Source organism: Protomyctophum bolini (genome assembly GCF_963924005.1).
Source record: "Protomyctophum bolini genome assembly, chromosome: 14".
Lineage (NCBI taxonomy): Eukaryota > Metazoa > Chordata > Actinopteri > Myctophiformes > Myctophidae > Protomyctophum > Protomyctophum bolini.
In genome coordinates this window covers 34,096,695-34,113,274 of record NC_137875.1, presented here as the reverse complement: position 1 = coordinate 34,113,274, position 16,580 = coordinate 34,096,695, and the positions used below count along the sequence as shown (strand labels likewise).

At 41.4% G+C, this 16,580-nt stretch overlaps 1 protein-coding gene across 1 annotated transcript in view; it reads left to right on the top strand.

Moving 5' to 3' along the window:
• LOC308328216 (VPS10 domain-containing receptor SorCS3-like) overlaps positions 1-16,580 on the top strand; it is a 56,267-nt gene extending 39,687 nt beyond the window's left edge. Inside the window, exons 15-27 of the mRNA XM_080781962.1 lie at positions 275-392; positions 535-668; positions 1,056-1,169; positions 1,504-1,675; positions 2,217-2,403; positions 3,000-3,133; positions 3,442-3,565; positions 4,170-4,282; positions 5,849-5,980; positions 6,527-6,626; positions 11,648-11,753; positions 12,443-12,603; positions 16,447-16,580. Of these exons, the coding sequence (XP_080638088.1) occupies positions 275-392; positions 535-668; positions 1,056-1,169; positions 1,504-1,675; positions 2,217-2,403; positions 3,000-3,133; positions 3,442-3,565; positions 4,170-4,282; positions 5,849-5,980; positions 6,527-6,626; positions 11,648-11,753; positions 12,443-12,603; positions 16,447-16,511 (1,660 nt within the window). The 3' untranslated portion in view covers positions 16,512-16,580. The remainder of the gene's footprint in view (positions 1-274; positions 393-534; positions 669-1,055; positions 1,170-1,503; positions 1,676-2,216; positions 2,404-2,999; positions 3,134-3,441; positions 3,566-4,169; positions 4,283-5,848; positions 5,981-6,526; positions 6,627-11,647; positions 11,754-12,442; positions 12,604-16,446) is intronic.

The window sequence follows — 16,580 nt, the reverse complement described above, 5'->3', positions numbered from 1 at the left end:
GAGGAGTATATAGCTAAACACAGCCATATAAAGCCAGAGAAGCGAGGTGAATTGTTCCTTAACAAAACAAATGTTTGTTTCCTTTTCTGGCTCTGTTTGGTCCCATATGAACGAGATGAGCTCAAACTCCCCGTCAGGCTAAATGCTTCTGTAAACAACACAACACATTCTGAGTCACGGGGCCTGCCCTTACACCGTTTCTCACAGTTTCTTTAATGCACCACATCCCTACATTGTTTCATAAATCTCCCATTTTGTCGGATCTCTCCCCCAGTTTCTTTGGACACTTCAGCCATCGGTCAGAGTGGCAGCTCATCAAGATAGACTACAAAGGCATCTTCAGTAGGAGATGCATGGATGGAGATTACCAGACATGGCACTTACACAACAAGGTAGCAGACATGTTGAGCCCTATTGATTTATTGTTATCATCCATGCTTGGGTGTGCACAGTAACTTATTCTTTCGGTCTTCCTTTTGTTACTTTATGTCTGTCTCTCTTTATATCCTCCTGTCTTGCTGTGTTACTTGCAAGGGCGAGCCATGTGTTATGGGTGAGAAGCAGATCTATATGAAGCGCAGACCAGGCAACCGCTGTATGCTAACCCAGGACTACTCGCGGATATATTCTTCAGAGCCGTGCCTCTGCAGATCTTATGATTTTGAATGGTAATGGCACCTTCCCATGGCCTTCGTACCAAGGAATGTCTCATTTCATAGCCATTATGCTTACTGTGTTGATAATGTGCATGCATTCACTTAATTATATTTTGATTATATATTTCCATAATGCTAATTTTCGTGTTAGAGTTCAACGAATACTTAATGATGTGGTAAATTCATTTTAAATGCCTTTTCATCCAGTTGTCTCAAATGTAGTTTGATCCTGCTTGTCACACAACTGCGTCTTGCATGTATGTGTCACTGTCATAAAAACATGGTCATAGGTTTGGGTCTGTGAACCATTTTTCCCCGACTACAAAAAACTGCTGACATTGAGATTCCAACTTCCCAAGCACCTGTGATATAATTTTATGCGCTCCCTTGTATCGGCAGTGATTATGGGTACGAGCGCCAGGCGGATACAAAGTGCGCCGCTGCTTTTTGGTTTAACCCAAATGCAGCTGCTAAAAGCTGCAGCGCCAGCCAAAGCTTCCTCAACAGCACCGGGTAAGTGGAACCCAAATCAACTGCACACAGTAAAATCCTCAGTGGTCATTTAACTCCAAAGACTCTTCAAATGGAACCAACTGGCTGTATGGTCCATTTGGTTCCATTAAATGGAACCAAATGGACCATATAGCCATTTGGTTCCATTTGAAGAGTCTTTAAGTAAAGGAGTGTGCACATTTTGTACACTCCTTTACTGTAAAACAATGTTGTTCCAGTTACCAGAGAGTCAGGCACAGCAGGGTCCTGAGGTAAAATTATTTTCATTTACAATTTAGGCATTTAGCAGACGCTCTTAATCCAGAGTGATTTTGCTGGTTTTGGGGTGGTGTAGGTACAGGAAGGTGTTGTCCAACAACTGCAAAGAGGGAGGGAAGAACGTGTACTCCCCCAGGAGACAGGCCTGTCGCCCCAGACCGCCCCGAGGCCTACGCCTGTCAACGGGGCACGGAGAGCTCAGTGCCATGGTTGGGAGCAATGCCACATTCCTGATCTATCTGGATGATGTGAGTCATGCTAACAATGTGGCTTCATTGTGGACATTATTGTTAATATTGTTTCATAAAGGTGATATGTGTTCCTGTTCACGCGTGACTTGTTCTAGTGGCATACTGTAGCAGATGACAAGATGTCCCCAGAATTTGAAGCAGGGACAAAAGGCGCGGTTACGTGACTCACAGCCTTTATTGCCTTTTTCCTCCCTCTAGCCCTGCATTAAATTCTCCCTTCTCGTCTCTCTATGAAGTTCCTTTTAGTTTTCCCCTCCTTTTAAGTGCTTGCTGAGTGATGTCGGCTCAAGGGCCGTCCACACCATGCATGATAACTTTAACTATACATAATTTTTATGCTGTTTAAACTGTAACTCTTCTGTTCACAAAAGTATTATTGTAGTTATCGCACTTGGTGTGGCCGGGCCATTTATACTCCTTTATCTCTCCTATGTGCACTTTTTCTTGAGCAGATTGCTCTTCCTCCCACTTGGTCCAAGATCAGTGTCCCAGCTTAAGCCGTCCTGACAGATGCCATGCGTTCTCTCCCTGTCCGCAGGGAGACTCGACGAGGACCAATATCCAACTAGACTTTGGAGACGGCATCAAGATCACATACTCTAATCTGAGCAGGGCGGATCACGGAATCCAACATGTCTACAGAACCACAGGGATTTACAGAGTGACGGCTCTGGCTGAAAACAGCCAGGGATCTGACAGCAGCTCAATGTTTCTACATATCACCAGTATGTGAACGAGAAGCCTCATTACTCATTCCTGAATCCTCATACTGTGCATGTAGATGGAAATGCCTCTCCTTTATGGGCAACCATGCTCTCACCTGTATATAACATACATTTCCAAGTAGGTGTAGATGTTTAATATAGATACAAGAATATTACTGCGCATAAAAATGTATCTCAATCACCTCTGGCCGATTGCCGATGCTGTGGTGTCACACAATTGCATTTTCTGGGATCTTGAGGAACTCGTAATTCAAAAGTCATAATGTAAGCGACACAAAAAGAATCTTGGAAAATCAAAGATAGTGAACGTCGTCTCCTTTGGAAAGAATTAAGTCTGTCCTCTTCGATCACGGCATTATTGCTTTTGAACTGCTGCCATGCTGTCATTGGGTTCTGTAAAAATGCCAAACCACAGTATTATGCAGAAGGCAGCTGAAAGACCTTGTGAGGCGCATATCTGTCTCTTGGGGCGACCTGTGTGTCTTTTTGTGGTTAATTTGATTCTTCCCTGTTGTGTGTGTGTGTGTGTGTGTGTGTGTGTGTGTGTGTGTGTGTGTGTGTGTGTGTGTGTGCGTGCGCGGCCTTTCTTGCCTTAGGTCCGGTGGATCGTGTGTATCTCTCCGCTCCTATTGTAGTCACCAGGGGGAAGGAAGCTAATCTCACTGCCGTGGTTTGGCCCGGTCACTCCAGAACGCTGACCTTTTTCTGGTGGTTTGAAAACAGCTCCGAGGTGCGATATGCTTCCACCCCCTCCTCCTACTCTATGTTCCTACACAAACTTTTGCTTTGCTGCAACTCCTTTGCATTTCTCTCCCCATTGTGCCCTTTCGGTTTTTCGGACTGGAACAAAATGTTGATTGATCGCCTGTAGTTTTCAATAGAAAATGTCGCCCACAGTTTCCCTGTGTTCGTGATTACATGTGCTTGTGCCACAATAACACCTTCCATTATACAACATTTCCATGGCCACTCCTGGTGCACTCCATTTACAGGCGTCTCCGTGCTACTCTATAAAAGTTTCTCTCTTTTGAAAACCAGCCCGTCATAACCTTGGAGGGAAGCATCTCTTACAAGTTTCTAAAGGAGGGAACAAACAAGGTCACCGTCCAAGTTGCTTCTGGAAGCACCATAATACAGGATACTAAAGTCATAAGCATTAAAGGTGAGTGGGGAAATCAGCTTTTCAAAGGGCCTTTAACGCATTTTGGCCTGACCTCGAAATTAAAAAAAAAAATCGTCTAAATCCTCCAGTTTTCTGAAATAAATAATTTCACGATTTTTCAAAAATAGCATACCTACAAGCTCGTAGCGCGCCACTCGGTGGCGCGCTATGAGCTTGTAGATCTGCTATTTTTCAATAGCTAAATTATAACAATGTTTAAAACACCAAAAGGGGTTCCCGCCAAAAATGGGTTAATTGGTACCATGCATGCAAAATTAATGTAGATCAAATATGATCTCGGGGGAATGTACGATACAGTACCTCTTGGTCCTCTGTTGCAAACGCTGCCACGCTAATGTCAACTGTGGACTTATCTAATGAGCAAATACATCATGGTATGTGAACATGATTATCTTGAGGGGCAATTAATTTTCAAGTCTGTATACATTATCATACACAGAGGAAACCCTTTAATCTACATATTAATCATAAGCTATATATATATATACACGCACACAGACTCGCGTCCGCATGCGTGCACGTGCTGTATGTAAGAGACACAAGAGACATTTTTAAGGGGGCGTCACTTGTATCTTCTCCCCAGAATTCTTCAGGTCGCTGCTGCTGTCATTTTCGCCAGCCCTCGACGAGCATAACCCAGACATTCCAGAGTGGAGGGATGACGTTGGACGTGTGGTGCGAACAGCTCTGTCACAGGTATGGTCGGTAGACCTCGCACTGGGACTGCTCTGACAGTCAGCACTGTGTCAGGCTCCCCTCTTGTCTATTACTATTTCATACCGTGGTTCTCTCATGCGTGTGAGCACAATACATTTTCCAGCGTTGAGTTTGACAGCAATTTAGTTTTTTTTTTCTTTTTTAGTTGTAGTCTTTTGAATTTTTTTTTCCCCCTGTTTCTGGCATATTTTAGTAAACTTAAATGTTTGAGTCTAGTTTTAGTCGATTAAGTTTTAGTCGATTAAATATCATGAGATTATCGTCGACAAAATGTATTTTAGCAGGTCGTAATACCTGATTTTACCCTTGGTTGCATGCTGGAGTGCAACCAAACATAAAATTACTTGTCTTTTAGTCCGACTGAATCTCTTCTCAACTAGTTTATTTGTTGACAAAATTATCTCAATATATTTAGTCATCATTTTACATTTTAATGTAGTTTCGTCAGTGAAAAAAGGCAGTCTTGTTTTAGTCAGCAAAATCTACGCTGCTGTGTACCACGATGTTCTGTGGTGTTTAAATGCAAAAGAAGACATTGTCAATCTGCCCTAATGAATAATGGGGCTGCAACTTATTATTCATCTATTCATCTGTTGATACATTTTTGTATTTGATTAATCTATGCGACTAGAGAACATAAAATGATGGTAATTGCGACTGTAGGTCGCGGATTACCATGAAAACCTGCAAAACCTGTCGATCCGTCACGCCACCATATATGGCCGACAGTCCGTCACGCTTCATGACACGCTCCATATACAGTATGGCCATCTCCATATATGAAGATCACAACACTGACCTCATCAAAACCTGGATATCCATACATGGAGAAGACTGACTCATTACCTAGTTCTGCTTAGCCGGCCAGCAACTCTACATCTGAGCTATATATGGAGCTGACCTGTGCTGACATATGTTGATCCCTCCCCACCTGTCCTTCCTCTTCGATGTCTCCCTTTTGACTGATACCTGTCCATTCAAACTCTAGACCGGCCCGCCCCAAAGTTATTAGTGCAGCCGGCGAAAACTAGAGTTCTCAACAGGCCCGAAAATTAAGGCCAGCCCTACCTGGGCCCTCATCAAACCCTATACACTCAAGACACTGCCCCCGCTGCCACCCTTAGATCTCCATATATGGAGCTGACCTGTTCTGACATTCCATATATTGATCTGACCTCATCAAACCCTGTACAATCAAGACACGCTCCATATATGGCCAGTACAGAATTCATTCCATATGTTGATCTGACCCCCCATGCCAAAGCGCCAGCGCTCGCCCAGCAGTCTGCCATCACCCCAGGATGCGTGCACTTACTCGCTTCTCGCCCTCAGGGCGTCTTACTGGTATTATTAATTATTTTACCCCAAGCGGTATTGTAATAAACCTGCCTTTCCATGCTGTTGCTATCATTTCATGCACCTGCCCCTAAAATGATTCCTTACGCAATGCTATTTGGGACAAATGTGTTTGAGATTCATCTGCTCATGAATAGCCTATTAATGGCCCACACTTGGTTTATACAGGCTCGTAATGTGTCGTTGCAGGTGTCCGGCTTCCCAGAGGAGCAGCTGCTGGTGTCACTGTACCCTGGTCTCCCTACCGTCGCAGAGCTCTTCATTTTGCCCGACACACACTCGTCTGAACACGAGAAGAGGAGCGAGGAGGATCTGGAGAGGGTAAGAGTCACACAACTGTGGTACTTAAAGATGGAGTGCCACAATTTTTGTATTTTTTTATGAGGTGACAGCTACTTCATGAGACACCCTGGAGTCGTTTTTATGTGCAATGGTGTATTAACTTTGTATTTAGGGTTTCTTCCTGGACAGTCAAACGGGCCAATGAAATAAACAGTAATATAGTGACATCACACTATCAGCCCCTCCCCTCACCCTTTATCATACAACTACAGTTGTGGGTGCGGCTTCAGTTCAGGTGGATCACCACCCATCACCAGGCAAACCAGGCATACTTAATGAACTGGTGGGCGTGTCCACATAAAAGCATGATTTTAACAAATACTGTACACTTTTTGGAAAAGGTTCTACCTCCTTATATTACAATAATACCTGATGATCATGTTTTAGGGTGGAAAAAGATCGTGGCACTCCATCTTTAAAGAATGCATGATCTGTGTGCTGGAAGTTTGCTTCAGAACATTGATTTGACAAAGCTAGTGCTGTTATTGTTTGACTTAATGTGACATGTTACTTTCTTTCCGACAGATATCTGATATCTTTGTCAATGCGCTGAACCAAGGCTTGATCCAGTTTGATTTGAAAGCTGACATTCGCATTATCGTGTATATCACACAGCAAACTTTGGGTAAGTCTCCGTATTACTCACTATTCTCTCTTGGATGACTTTGGCTGCTCCATTATCAATCTTGTATCAAATAGCTACCAACAAAGTCTTACATGAGATTTATGGATTCATTTAGTTCAGCTTTTTTTTTTAGCTTTATCTTGTTCGAGGTGCATAAGATAACACAGGCATCCGTTATGATCTGATGTTCCCGTCTGCACATACTGTACAGTGAAATAATAATGCATGAGATAGATAAGCGCATTACCTAGTGCTGATTTTAATCATATTGTATGCCTCAACATTTGAATATCTTCCCCCGGCTTTATAACTGGTACGCCTAAGCAAGGCATAAAAGGTGTCTAATTCGATCGATAAGATGATTGACAAAGTAGGCATTTGGTATGCACCAAGGAAAATGGTCAGGGTCAGTGTGATATTAACATATCGCAAAAACGTGTCGATCAAGCCAGCATGGCTTTACCCTTTTCATCCTCTGACTGATCCGTCTTCATTTGTGTCTGCATACAAAGGTCTGGCTGCCTTTAGAAGGATCTGGAAAGGTCATAGCGTGTAGAGGCCTCCTTGTAAAGGCATGAAACATGGTTGGTGAGGAGCAACATATTGAATAATGCACCTCAGCACTTAAAAAGGCCTGACTAGGCATAACAGGCGTGTGCTTATTAACATGCTAGGGAGAGGCTGCATATTGTCTGGGATTCCGGTTGTCGTAATATCATGGTATAGCTTAAATGTTGTACTTTCCTGGAGCCGTATTCAAAGACATTAAGGCTAAACGTAAACGTATGTGTTAGTCCTAACTGGCAAAAGATCTGTTCAATCCTTAATTTATTGTGTATAAAAAAAACACATTGAGACTAAAGTCTCTTTTACAAGTGTGAACTAGCCAAGCGAAGAGGCAAATCGGCAATTTGGCAATTGGCAGTAACAACAAATACAGGACATAGATTTTAGGTGTAAGAATAATTCATTACACAATTTATCTGTAAATACAGCTAAAGTCAGCCAAATCTATGGTAACACTTTATATTAAGGTCATCTTCATAATTCACTAGTGTGAACTAGCCAAGCGAAGAGGCAAATAATTTTACACAACTCTGGCAGTAGCCTAACAACAAATACAGGACATAGACATAGATTTTAGGTGTAAGAATAATTCATTACACATTGTATCTGTAAATCCAGCCAAAGTCAGCCAAATCTATGGTAACACTTTATATTAAGGTCGTCTTCATAATGCATTATAAATGCGCTATAATGCATTATAAAGACGACCTTAAAATAAACCTTGGGCTGATGTCTGTGACTTGTCTGCTGCAGGGGAATACATCTTGTGAACGGTATAAGAACATTTCTGACCTGAATTTAGAAAAGCTTCTAGAGGAGGAAACATTGATAGGCAGTGGGAGAAACTTGCTTCCAATTGAGAGATACTGTACTTGAGTAGAATTGATGTCTCTCTCTTTCTATCTCACACACACACACACACACACACACACACACACACGAGCGTACACGTGCACACAGTTATCTTTATTCTAATCTATTTGCTACTGTGGTTTGAGTTGAGTTATTGAGTTCTGAGTTGTCTAGATTTAGCATACCCAAACACAGGTGCCAATTTGTGCGCACGCACACACACACACACACACACACACACACACACACAATCTACAGCGATACCCCAGGATTGTTATACTTCCAAGTAATGGATTATACTTAGAATGTTTATCTTGGAATGCCTGGTCCATGTACAAATCAAAGACACAGCCCACCTCCTAGAACTAGATGGCACATACTTTGAACTGCATCAGACACTAGGTCAACAATCCGGTCGTGGCGAGCAATATACAAATTTTTGTATGCACTACATCAATTTGTTACACACACACACACACACACACACACACACACACACACACACACACACACACACACACACACACACAGGTACTGTATGAATCTCTGAGATAGAACTGTCTGTCTTAGAAACAAAGTTAACTAGTAAACTGCTTTTGCCATGTTGCTTGCTGTAGCTCAGCTTGGAGCATTTATATTCACTGCACTCCAGTGAAGTGAAGCTTTAGTTAATGTAGAGTAACTGGTAGCCTGAGCTCACTACAGCTTCCAAGTAGCTTGTCCATTTGATTTGATTTATTTAATTGCTTTCTCAGCCAACATTGCAGGAGGTTAAAAAGAGATCCGATGATAATATACACAGAAGAGTCATTCATTTATTTCCACAGTGGTCCACTGCATGGTAGAGATGATGGACAACTATAGTCTACAGCAGTGGTCCTCAAACATTTTCATGTCAAGGACCCCCAAATTGATATGCATTTGGCCGTTAGTGTTAGCAAAGCGCCTGACTGTAATCTTTCCTCCAGGATATACTTGGCTACATGGGAGTTATTCCGCTTCATTTATATTAGATTGTGGAACGTAGACAACAAACTAGCCATTCCAGCACAGTCCCTCTGGGGTTTGAGATATAAACAGCAGATGGGCCCGTCCCTCTAGGGTATGGGAACAATATTGTTTGCATGAAACATCTAACAGTATTTCCCTATAAGATATCAATGTGTTTTGCGTGTTGTTTTCCTAAACTCTGCATGGATTAAATGTGCTGTGATGCCATTTGGGACCTCATGAACATACTGTAACAGTTGCAGGAGCTGCATACAAACAGGCTTGGATCAGTGGAACTGGTGTTTCAAGGTTGATTAGCGTTTCGGCAATTGTTCGGGGGCCCAATTGCACTATCCTCATGGCCCACCACTGGGTCCCTGTCCACAGGTTGAGAATCACTGTGCATGTGTGAGTGACATAGATGCACGGCCTCTGTGTGCGTGTGTCTGTGTGTGTGTGTGTCTCTCTCTCTCTGGTCTGCTTCCTGGCAGATGGCCAGGTGCACATGTCATAGCTGCGTGGGGTATGTTGTCATGTTTAGTTTGTTGGTGTTCTCTTCTCTCTATCCCCTCTCTCTCTCTCCCTTTCGCTCTCTATCTATGAACGTGCATTATATTGTGCAATGCATCATTGTACCGTACAAGCTGTGTGGAAGTGACAGACTTGGCAATCGTAATAAACTTACTTCACCAGTAAGACCAACAATACTTCACCACAATACAGTTTTGGTGTAACTAATTCATTCATTAGATGGAATTAGTATTATTACTTGTGCGAGCAGAGCGTGCGCAAGTACTGGCCAACCAGAGCGTGGCATTTCTAGTTATTACCAGTAAGACGCCCGAGGGTGAGAAGCGAGGTCGCGTAAACGAGGCTTCCGCCTTGTTGACGGCAGATCAACATGGAATTAATTCTGTACTGGCCATATAAGGAGCATGTCGTGAGTGTACAGGGTTTAATTAGGTCAGATCAACATATGGAATGTCAGAACAGGTCAGCTCCATAGAGTACATGGAGATCTAGAGAGTTGTTGTCGAGAACTCTAGTTCTCGCCGGCTGCCGGGCACTAATAACCTACGGTCGCAATTATTATTATTACTATTATTTTTCATGCTTGGATTATTAACCAAGCAATTGTTTCACGGCCGGAGGGAGGCGTAAATTGTCATAGTGTAGATTCCATATATGCAACACTCTGGATTCAAACTGCGGTGTCCCACCTTGTATTTTCAATATAGAACATTTTGGAAGGGATTATTGTGATTTTAATCAACCCGGTGAATATTTCTAATCAGTTCTCTTCCATGATTTGGTCACATAGGCGCAATAGTCTCTACAGACATGTGAGCATAGGCTGATTTTATGTTTTGTCATTTGGTGTGTGAATCTTTCTCCTCTGTCCTTATTTGATCTCAGCTGCTTTGTGAACAGGTTTTTAAGAGGTTATAGTGTCATGTAGGAGAACACTTACAAAATACTTCATATATAATCTGATCCCATTTTCTGAACTCATTTGACTGTTCTAGAGGAGTGAAATAATGAATGATGAACTATGATAATCATATCCACATTATCAAACTTTTCAAGTGTAATTATATTTTAAGGAATAAAGAAGAGCATTCTACACACTGTTTCAAGCTTACAAAAGGGGCAATTGACAGGAATGACATGGCGATTATTTTAAAGATTTACTCCTAAATCGGACACTTAGTGGCTAGTTTTAGCCTTAAGATGTTTCATGAGTACACCCTCCCCCAGGATCTTATTAATCAGACATCACAATCCACAAAGGATTACCGAGGAACATGTCTTTTTAATGAAGTCCTGGTTGTATAAGCTTGAGACAGTGCAGAGCCTTTTCTTTGTTTCTTAATGGTTTATTTAACACACCTGTTTCAAATGCCTTTTTAAAGTAACAATAGTGAGGGAATTTTATCATAAAAATGTCCAATTATCTGGGAATACATTCCTTAGCAAGGAATAGCCGTAAACCACAAATGTTATGACCTGGAAATGTGGCTATGGCCGTTTTTTTGTGCAAAACAAATGCTTGCAATGGAATCATTCGGAGTCATGAAAAACCCCTAGTTTGACCCCTCACATGCTACTTAAAGCAGAATGAAAATGTGTAAATGTTGCCTGCATATATAGGTTATTAATGTTACCCCAACTTTCAGCAGCTGTCACAGATTCCCCTAGGGAAACTTCATTTCAATCTTTGTGAGATGTGTTACTAGACACCTTTACAAACACATTGGTGAAGAAAGGTATTGATTTGGTTAGGAATTTATTCTCAGATTTCTTTTTTAAATATCCCCCCCCCCCCCCCCCCCCGACTACAAAGGTGGAAAAACTATTCCTTTTCATGGGTGTGAATATATTCTGATACATATACTGTACAATATTGAGTTTGATCAAAATGCAAGAGCTACATAATGTGGAGAATGAATGAAGGAATGAATCACATCTCCCAAGTGTTGAAGAATTGCAACGTTGTTAATAGAATAACTAATCAGTGCATGTTGTGTCAGCCATACGTGTATCATACTGTTAAAACAGGCATGGGACTGCAGTGTAGCTCATGAGGAATGCTTGTCTCTGTGATTCTGTAGCGCCACTGGTGGCTTCCAACCCCATCCACAGTGGCTCAGCCATGCTGATGCTCCTTTCTGTGGTGTTTGTTGGTTTGGCTGCATTCTTCATCTACAAATTCAAAAGGTATGTTCACTCTGAGATCAAGCAAAGGGTATAGTATTTGCTTAGGTTAAAAGGTAGTATAAGTGATATGTTTGGGGGTTAAAATGAAACAATTATTGTGAAAAGGTTAAAGCTCTATCTTTTGATAGTGATCGTTGCTATAGAGAGTGTTTGTTAAGAAACAGGGCTCTCCTCGTCTCTCGTCCAGCTCTTTACTATTTTAGAAAATATATATTTTCAGGTGGGTTTCCAATTTCATTCAATCGGGAGATAGTTCCCATTTTTCCGCTTCAATTTTATATCCAGTGTTCCAATTTTGTCTGCTCATTTCTTCTTGTCATCACTTGTTTATTCTGTATCCTGTATGAGATCGATCTCCTTATTGGTTAAAATTGGTATCCTAAGTTCCTGACCTGAAAATGCATTTTCTTTTAACTGAAGAGCTAGAGAAACAGGGAGACCTCTGTTACTAGGAGTAAGTGATATTACGGTATTAAATTAGCTTTTCTTTTTTACACAAACCCTATAGTGTCCCTATTCGGGGGCAAGCATCCATTGAAAATAGCAGATCTACAAGCTCACAACTGAATGAATGCAACTGACTGAAAAAAAGGAGAAGGCCAAGTATAGAGTAGACCCCTCGCTCGGGGGGAAACTTGTGTAAATCTTACAATCTGTGATGTTGCATTTAGCACTCTGCTTGGTGTTAGGAAAATCCCTTGGATCCACGTTCAGGCTGAGGACAGCCACGAGAAGGAACCGGAGATGATGGGCTCGGTGGGGCCGAACGATAACATGTCCAAGCTGAAACTCAGTGAATTCCCCTCCCCGAAAGACCTCATGGAAAAAGAACTGGAGGCCCGGAGCAGAGGTACGTTATCTTTACACAGTTAAATCCTACACTGGGATTTAGAGTCTGCAAGGAGCTTGTTTAGTGCAGCTATTTTGAGACCTACAAGTTTACCAATTGGAGGCAACTTTACATGTGGTGTCGTGAGGCCTCGGCCAGGGGAAGGTGCCACAGGGGAGAGCGAGGGCTGCCTTGTTTTGAAACACAGTAGCTTGTTATCTTAATTCCCCTGTTTATCAGAGGGGTCCACATATCGAACAAAGGGGCTTATATGGTCTCAGCTGTATTTGTTATTTATTTTGGTTTGTATCTTTATCTTCTTATATCTTGCATAATAGCAACCGTAATGTAGTCTACTGTAGTCCTACATGCGCGGCTGTTACACAGCAAGCTAATAATAGCACCAAAATACAATATACAGTAGCTCATGCTTGTAGTATGCTAATTGGCTACACCAGGTTTTGAAGAAAAAGTGTGCATCCAAGAATACATTTAAAACATATAAGGGAATCATTTTCCATGAATATTGCGAGGCTAGCAGGGAATATATAACATTTTCCAAAGGAAAATGTATGTATGTATATTCCATGCATACTCAAAATGTCTATACTGCAAGCTGTAAATGAGTTTATTTCAAATCAGGGCAGTCTTGATATGAGTCATATGTTAATGCATGGCTGTAAAGGAGGCCTGTCACACTGTTGGGCTGTGATACGGGAGGGGAAACATGCTCATTAATTTTACACTGCCATAAACACGGTGGTTGTGTGGCATTTGGTTTACACCTTACTGTTTTATCTGCATTTTCTCCTGTGTCAGAAGGCTAATGAGGTTGGTTATACATTATAATAGAATTATTTCCGTTATGTTGTGGTTGAAATGATGTGACATCTAAATTCAAGCAGGTGGGGACAGCAAGGTTTCTACATTTCCCCTGGTTATCAATGCAATTATTTTTTGGTGTTTAGAATACAGAGCTGCTGTACTCGTGACTCGCATTATTGCAATGGCATCTCACAAAAGTTTCAGGCGGAAAAGTCGAGGGTTTTTGTTTGTGTACGTGTGTGCAGTGATGTCTTCTAGAGCAGGGATGTGCAACCTTTTTTAAATGGAGTGCCAGTTGTTTTTCTAGTTAGTCAATGTGCCATCATGGCACCACCATGTCAACATTAATTTTAATGATGCCACATCAAAAATTCCAACGTATTTTTATTGTCCAGTCGACGAATATAACCTTTTTCCATATTTTTTTAATATTTTCTTTCATAATTGTTATAATGATCATTATATTAGACTCAAAGCAATACCCCAGCTATCTCCCAGACTCCCCATTCCCCAGACAGAGCTCAGTGTTTTAATGAATGTGCAATTATGTGCGGCATTTTCATTTAATTCATTTGACTAACTTTTTTAAATAGTTTATTTTAAACCTCCCTCTCACACTTATGCCAGACTGCCAGTGATGTTCGCGGTCCACCCATCAAACCAGTTATTACAGCAGCCGGTGTGTGATCCAAGAATTTGTATTTTAATGATCAATCAATTGATTGTGGTTCTGGCTTGGATCAATGGAGCTGACATCCATCAACAACAACAACAGATGAATATTGTGGAAAAGTTAATTGTCTCCACGGAGAAAGTATGTTTTGCACTCCGTCCGTGTGTCCTTCCACCAGCTAATCTCCGGCACCGTTAACCCGGTTGATGCCAAATTTTGCACACACACTCCCTAGATGCCAACGATTAACCTCTGCCCCAGATTTTCCAGAACGGCCTGTTATAGCGCCACCAGGAGGCCGACTTTTGAAAAAGATTTTTTTTATATATTACTCCTCCAGATTCTGTCCACAAATCCCGCAAATCGTTACACACTATCTCTAAAGTCATGTGTTCAAGACGGATCTGTCCGATATTTCATATTCCATCCTAACATTGGCTTTCAAAGTTTGCAGGTTTGGCCCGTTTTGAACAAAAAGCCTCAAATCATGAACGCAGCGTGCAATTTACGTTAAATCTTTCACAGACTTTCCTACTAGGTTGAGGAATATATCCCACCCTTTTCACATTGGCCTGTTATAGCGCCACCAACAGGTGGATTTATTCTAAACATATTTTGGAACAAAATGCTTCAAATCATCCAATTGCCCTTTTAACATTAGCCTATTATAGCGCCACCAGGAGGCCACAACCTGACCTGCCCCAGTGGAGACCTGTGCCCCGAGGGGCATTTTATCTAGTTTTCTTCTGTAATATAACTCAATATAATATGAGCTGTAGCATATGCCATAATCGATTAAGATAGATTAAAATAAAAAAAGGTTTGAAATACCCAATGAATCTCGAATATATGACAGAACTACAATATATATTTAGATTAACAAGTTCCTATGTATCACAATGAAAAGTCACTATTTTCAAGGATTAAAAGAAAAATATGTTTTTTATACTTATATTAATACAATATTATCATTACACTTTTAGTGTTTTGCCAATTATTTGGGCGCCCGCTTGCAATACCCTCGCGGCCCACCACTTGGTCCCTGGCCCATATGTTGAGAACCATAGTTCTAGAGGTGATGTTTAAGGCCCTGCATGCAGTGGTGCAGTAAAAGTATCAATATTGCCATGCAGAAATAGTCTGTTACTGTTACAAAGACTGGAATTTATTAAAAGTACAAAAAGTATTGGCATAAAAATGTACTTAAAAATACGAAAAGTAGAAAGTACTCATTATGCAGAAGATGCCATTTTGCACGTTTTCAAATGTACAAAATGTAATTTATTTTGAAAATAGCACCTCTGTAGATCTGCTATTTTCAAATGGCTGAAATGTGTATAGGGCTGAAGTGGTCAATTTATGTTTTGTAATAATAATACAAATCTACAAAGTAATTTGTAACTAATGGTTTCAAATAATTGTAGTGGAGTAAAAGCACAATAATGATCCGAGATGTAGTGGAGTAGAAGTAAAAGTATTTGAAGTTGGAAATACTCAAGTACAATTACCTCAAAATTACAGTACACACACACACACACACACACACACACACACACACACACACGAAGACTGCAGAGTGCACAACAGCTAGTTTCTTTCAACTCGCTTCCAAATGACAATTCCAAGTACAGTACTTAAGTAAATGTACTTTCACCACTGCCTGCAGGTGGACTGTGCTTGACAAAAAGTAGCATTGCGGTGTGCCTGACATAGACTTGTGGCCCCCCGACCTTTTTTTCTGGTCACTCAGCACTTTGGCCATTCTTCATTTCCCAGCCTTGCTCACCCTAATCCCGACCTTGCTGATCTGAAACAAATAAACCGCTTTGGGTTGCCTTCAAAACTTGTATATTCACAAAGGGCAGCGGCGCTGTGGCCGGGCCGTGCACACTGCACAGTGGAAATCTTCAGAGCTCACTTAACTGTGACTGTGAGAGTGTACGAGCGTAACCAAATGGATCCGCGAGGGTCCGTTTGGTTGCAGAAGTACAAATGGATGAATTAACACTTAGGATTTCAGCTGTGCGGGCGGCAGACATAGTCCACAGGAATTCACTGGTTTTCTGTGTGTAATATATTGTCACTGTCGGGGTGGAAACCTTGTATGTCTGGTATTTTTCAGGAAATTAAAAAAGAGGGGGAAAAATGTGTTCCTATGGATCCAATTAGTTAGGACATTTCGACACATGCTCCTGTTAATTATTTTCATTATTCAAACCCGCAGACAGGTGTAAAGGGTGATTAATAGCATCGATTTATGAAAAAAATGGAGATAGGAGGTTTACCACCTGAAAGTGATGATTATGCTAATTCAAAGGAGTTGACATTGTTTCGTTTATCGCATTATGTGTTTGTATTATCCCCAGGAGGACTTGGAAGAAATATGGAGAGAGTGATTACGAGGGAGTTTCCCAACTGTACTAATGTCTGAGACATACTAGGTTGCAGAGTACAGTAAGTACAGACTATGGTGTTAAAATTGTGCTCAAATGCTTTGCTG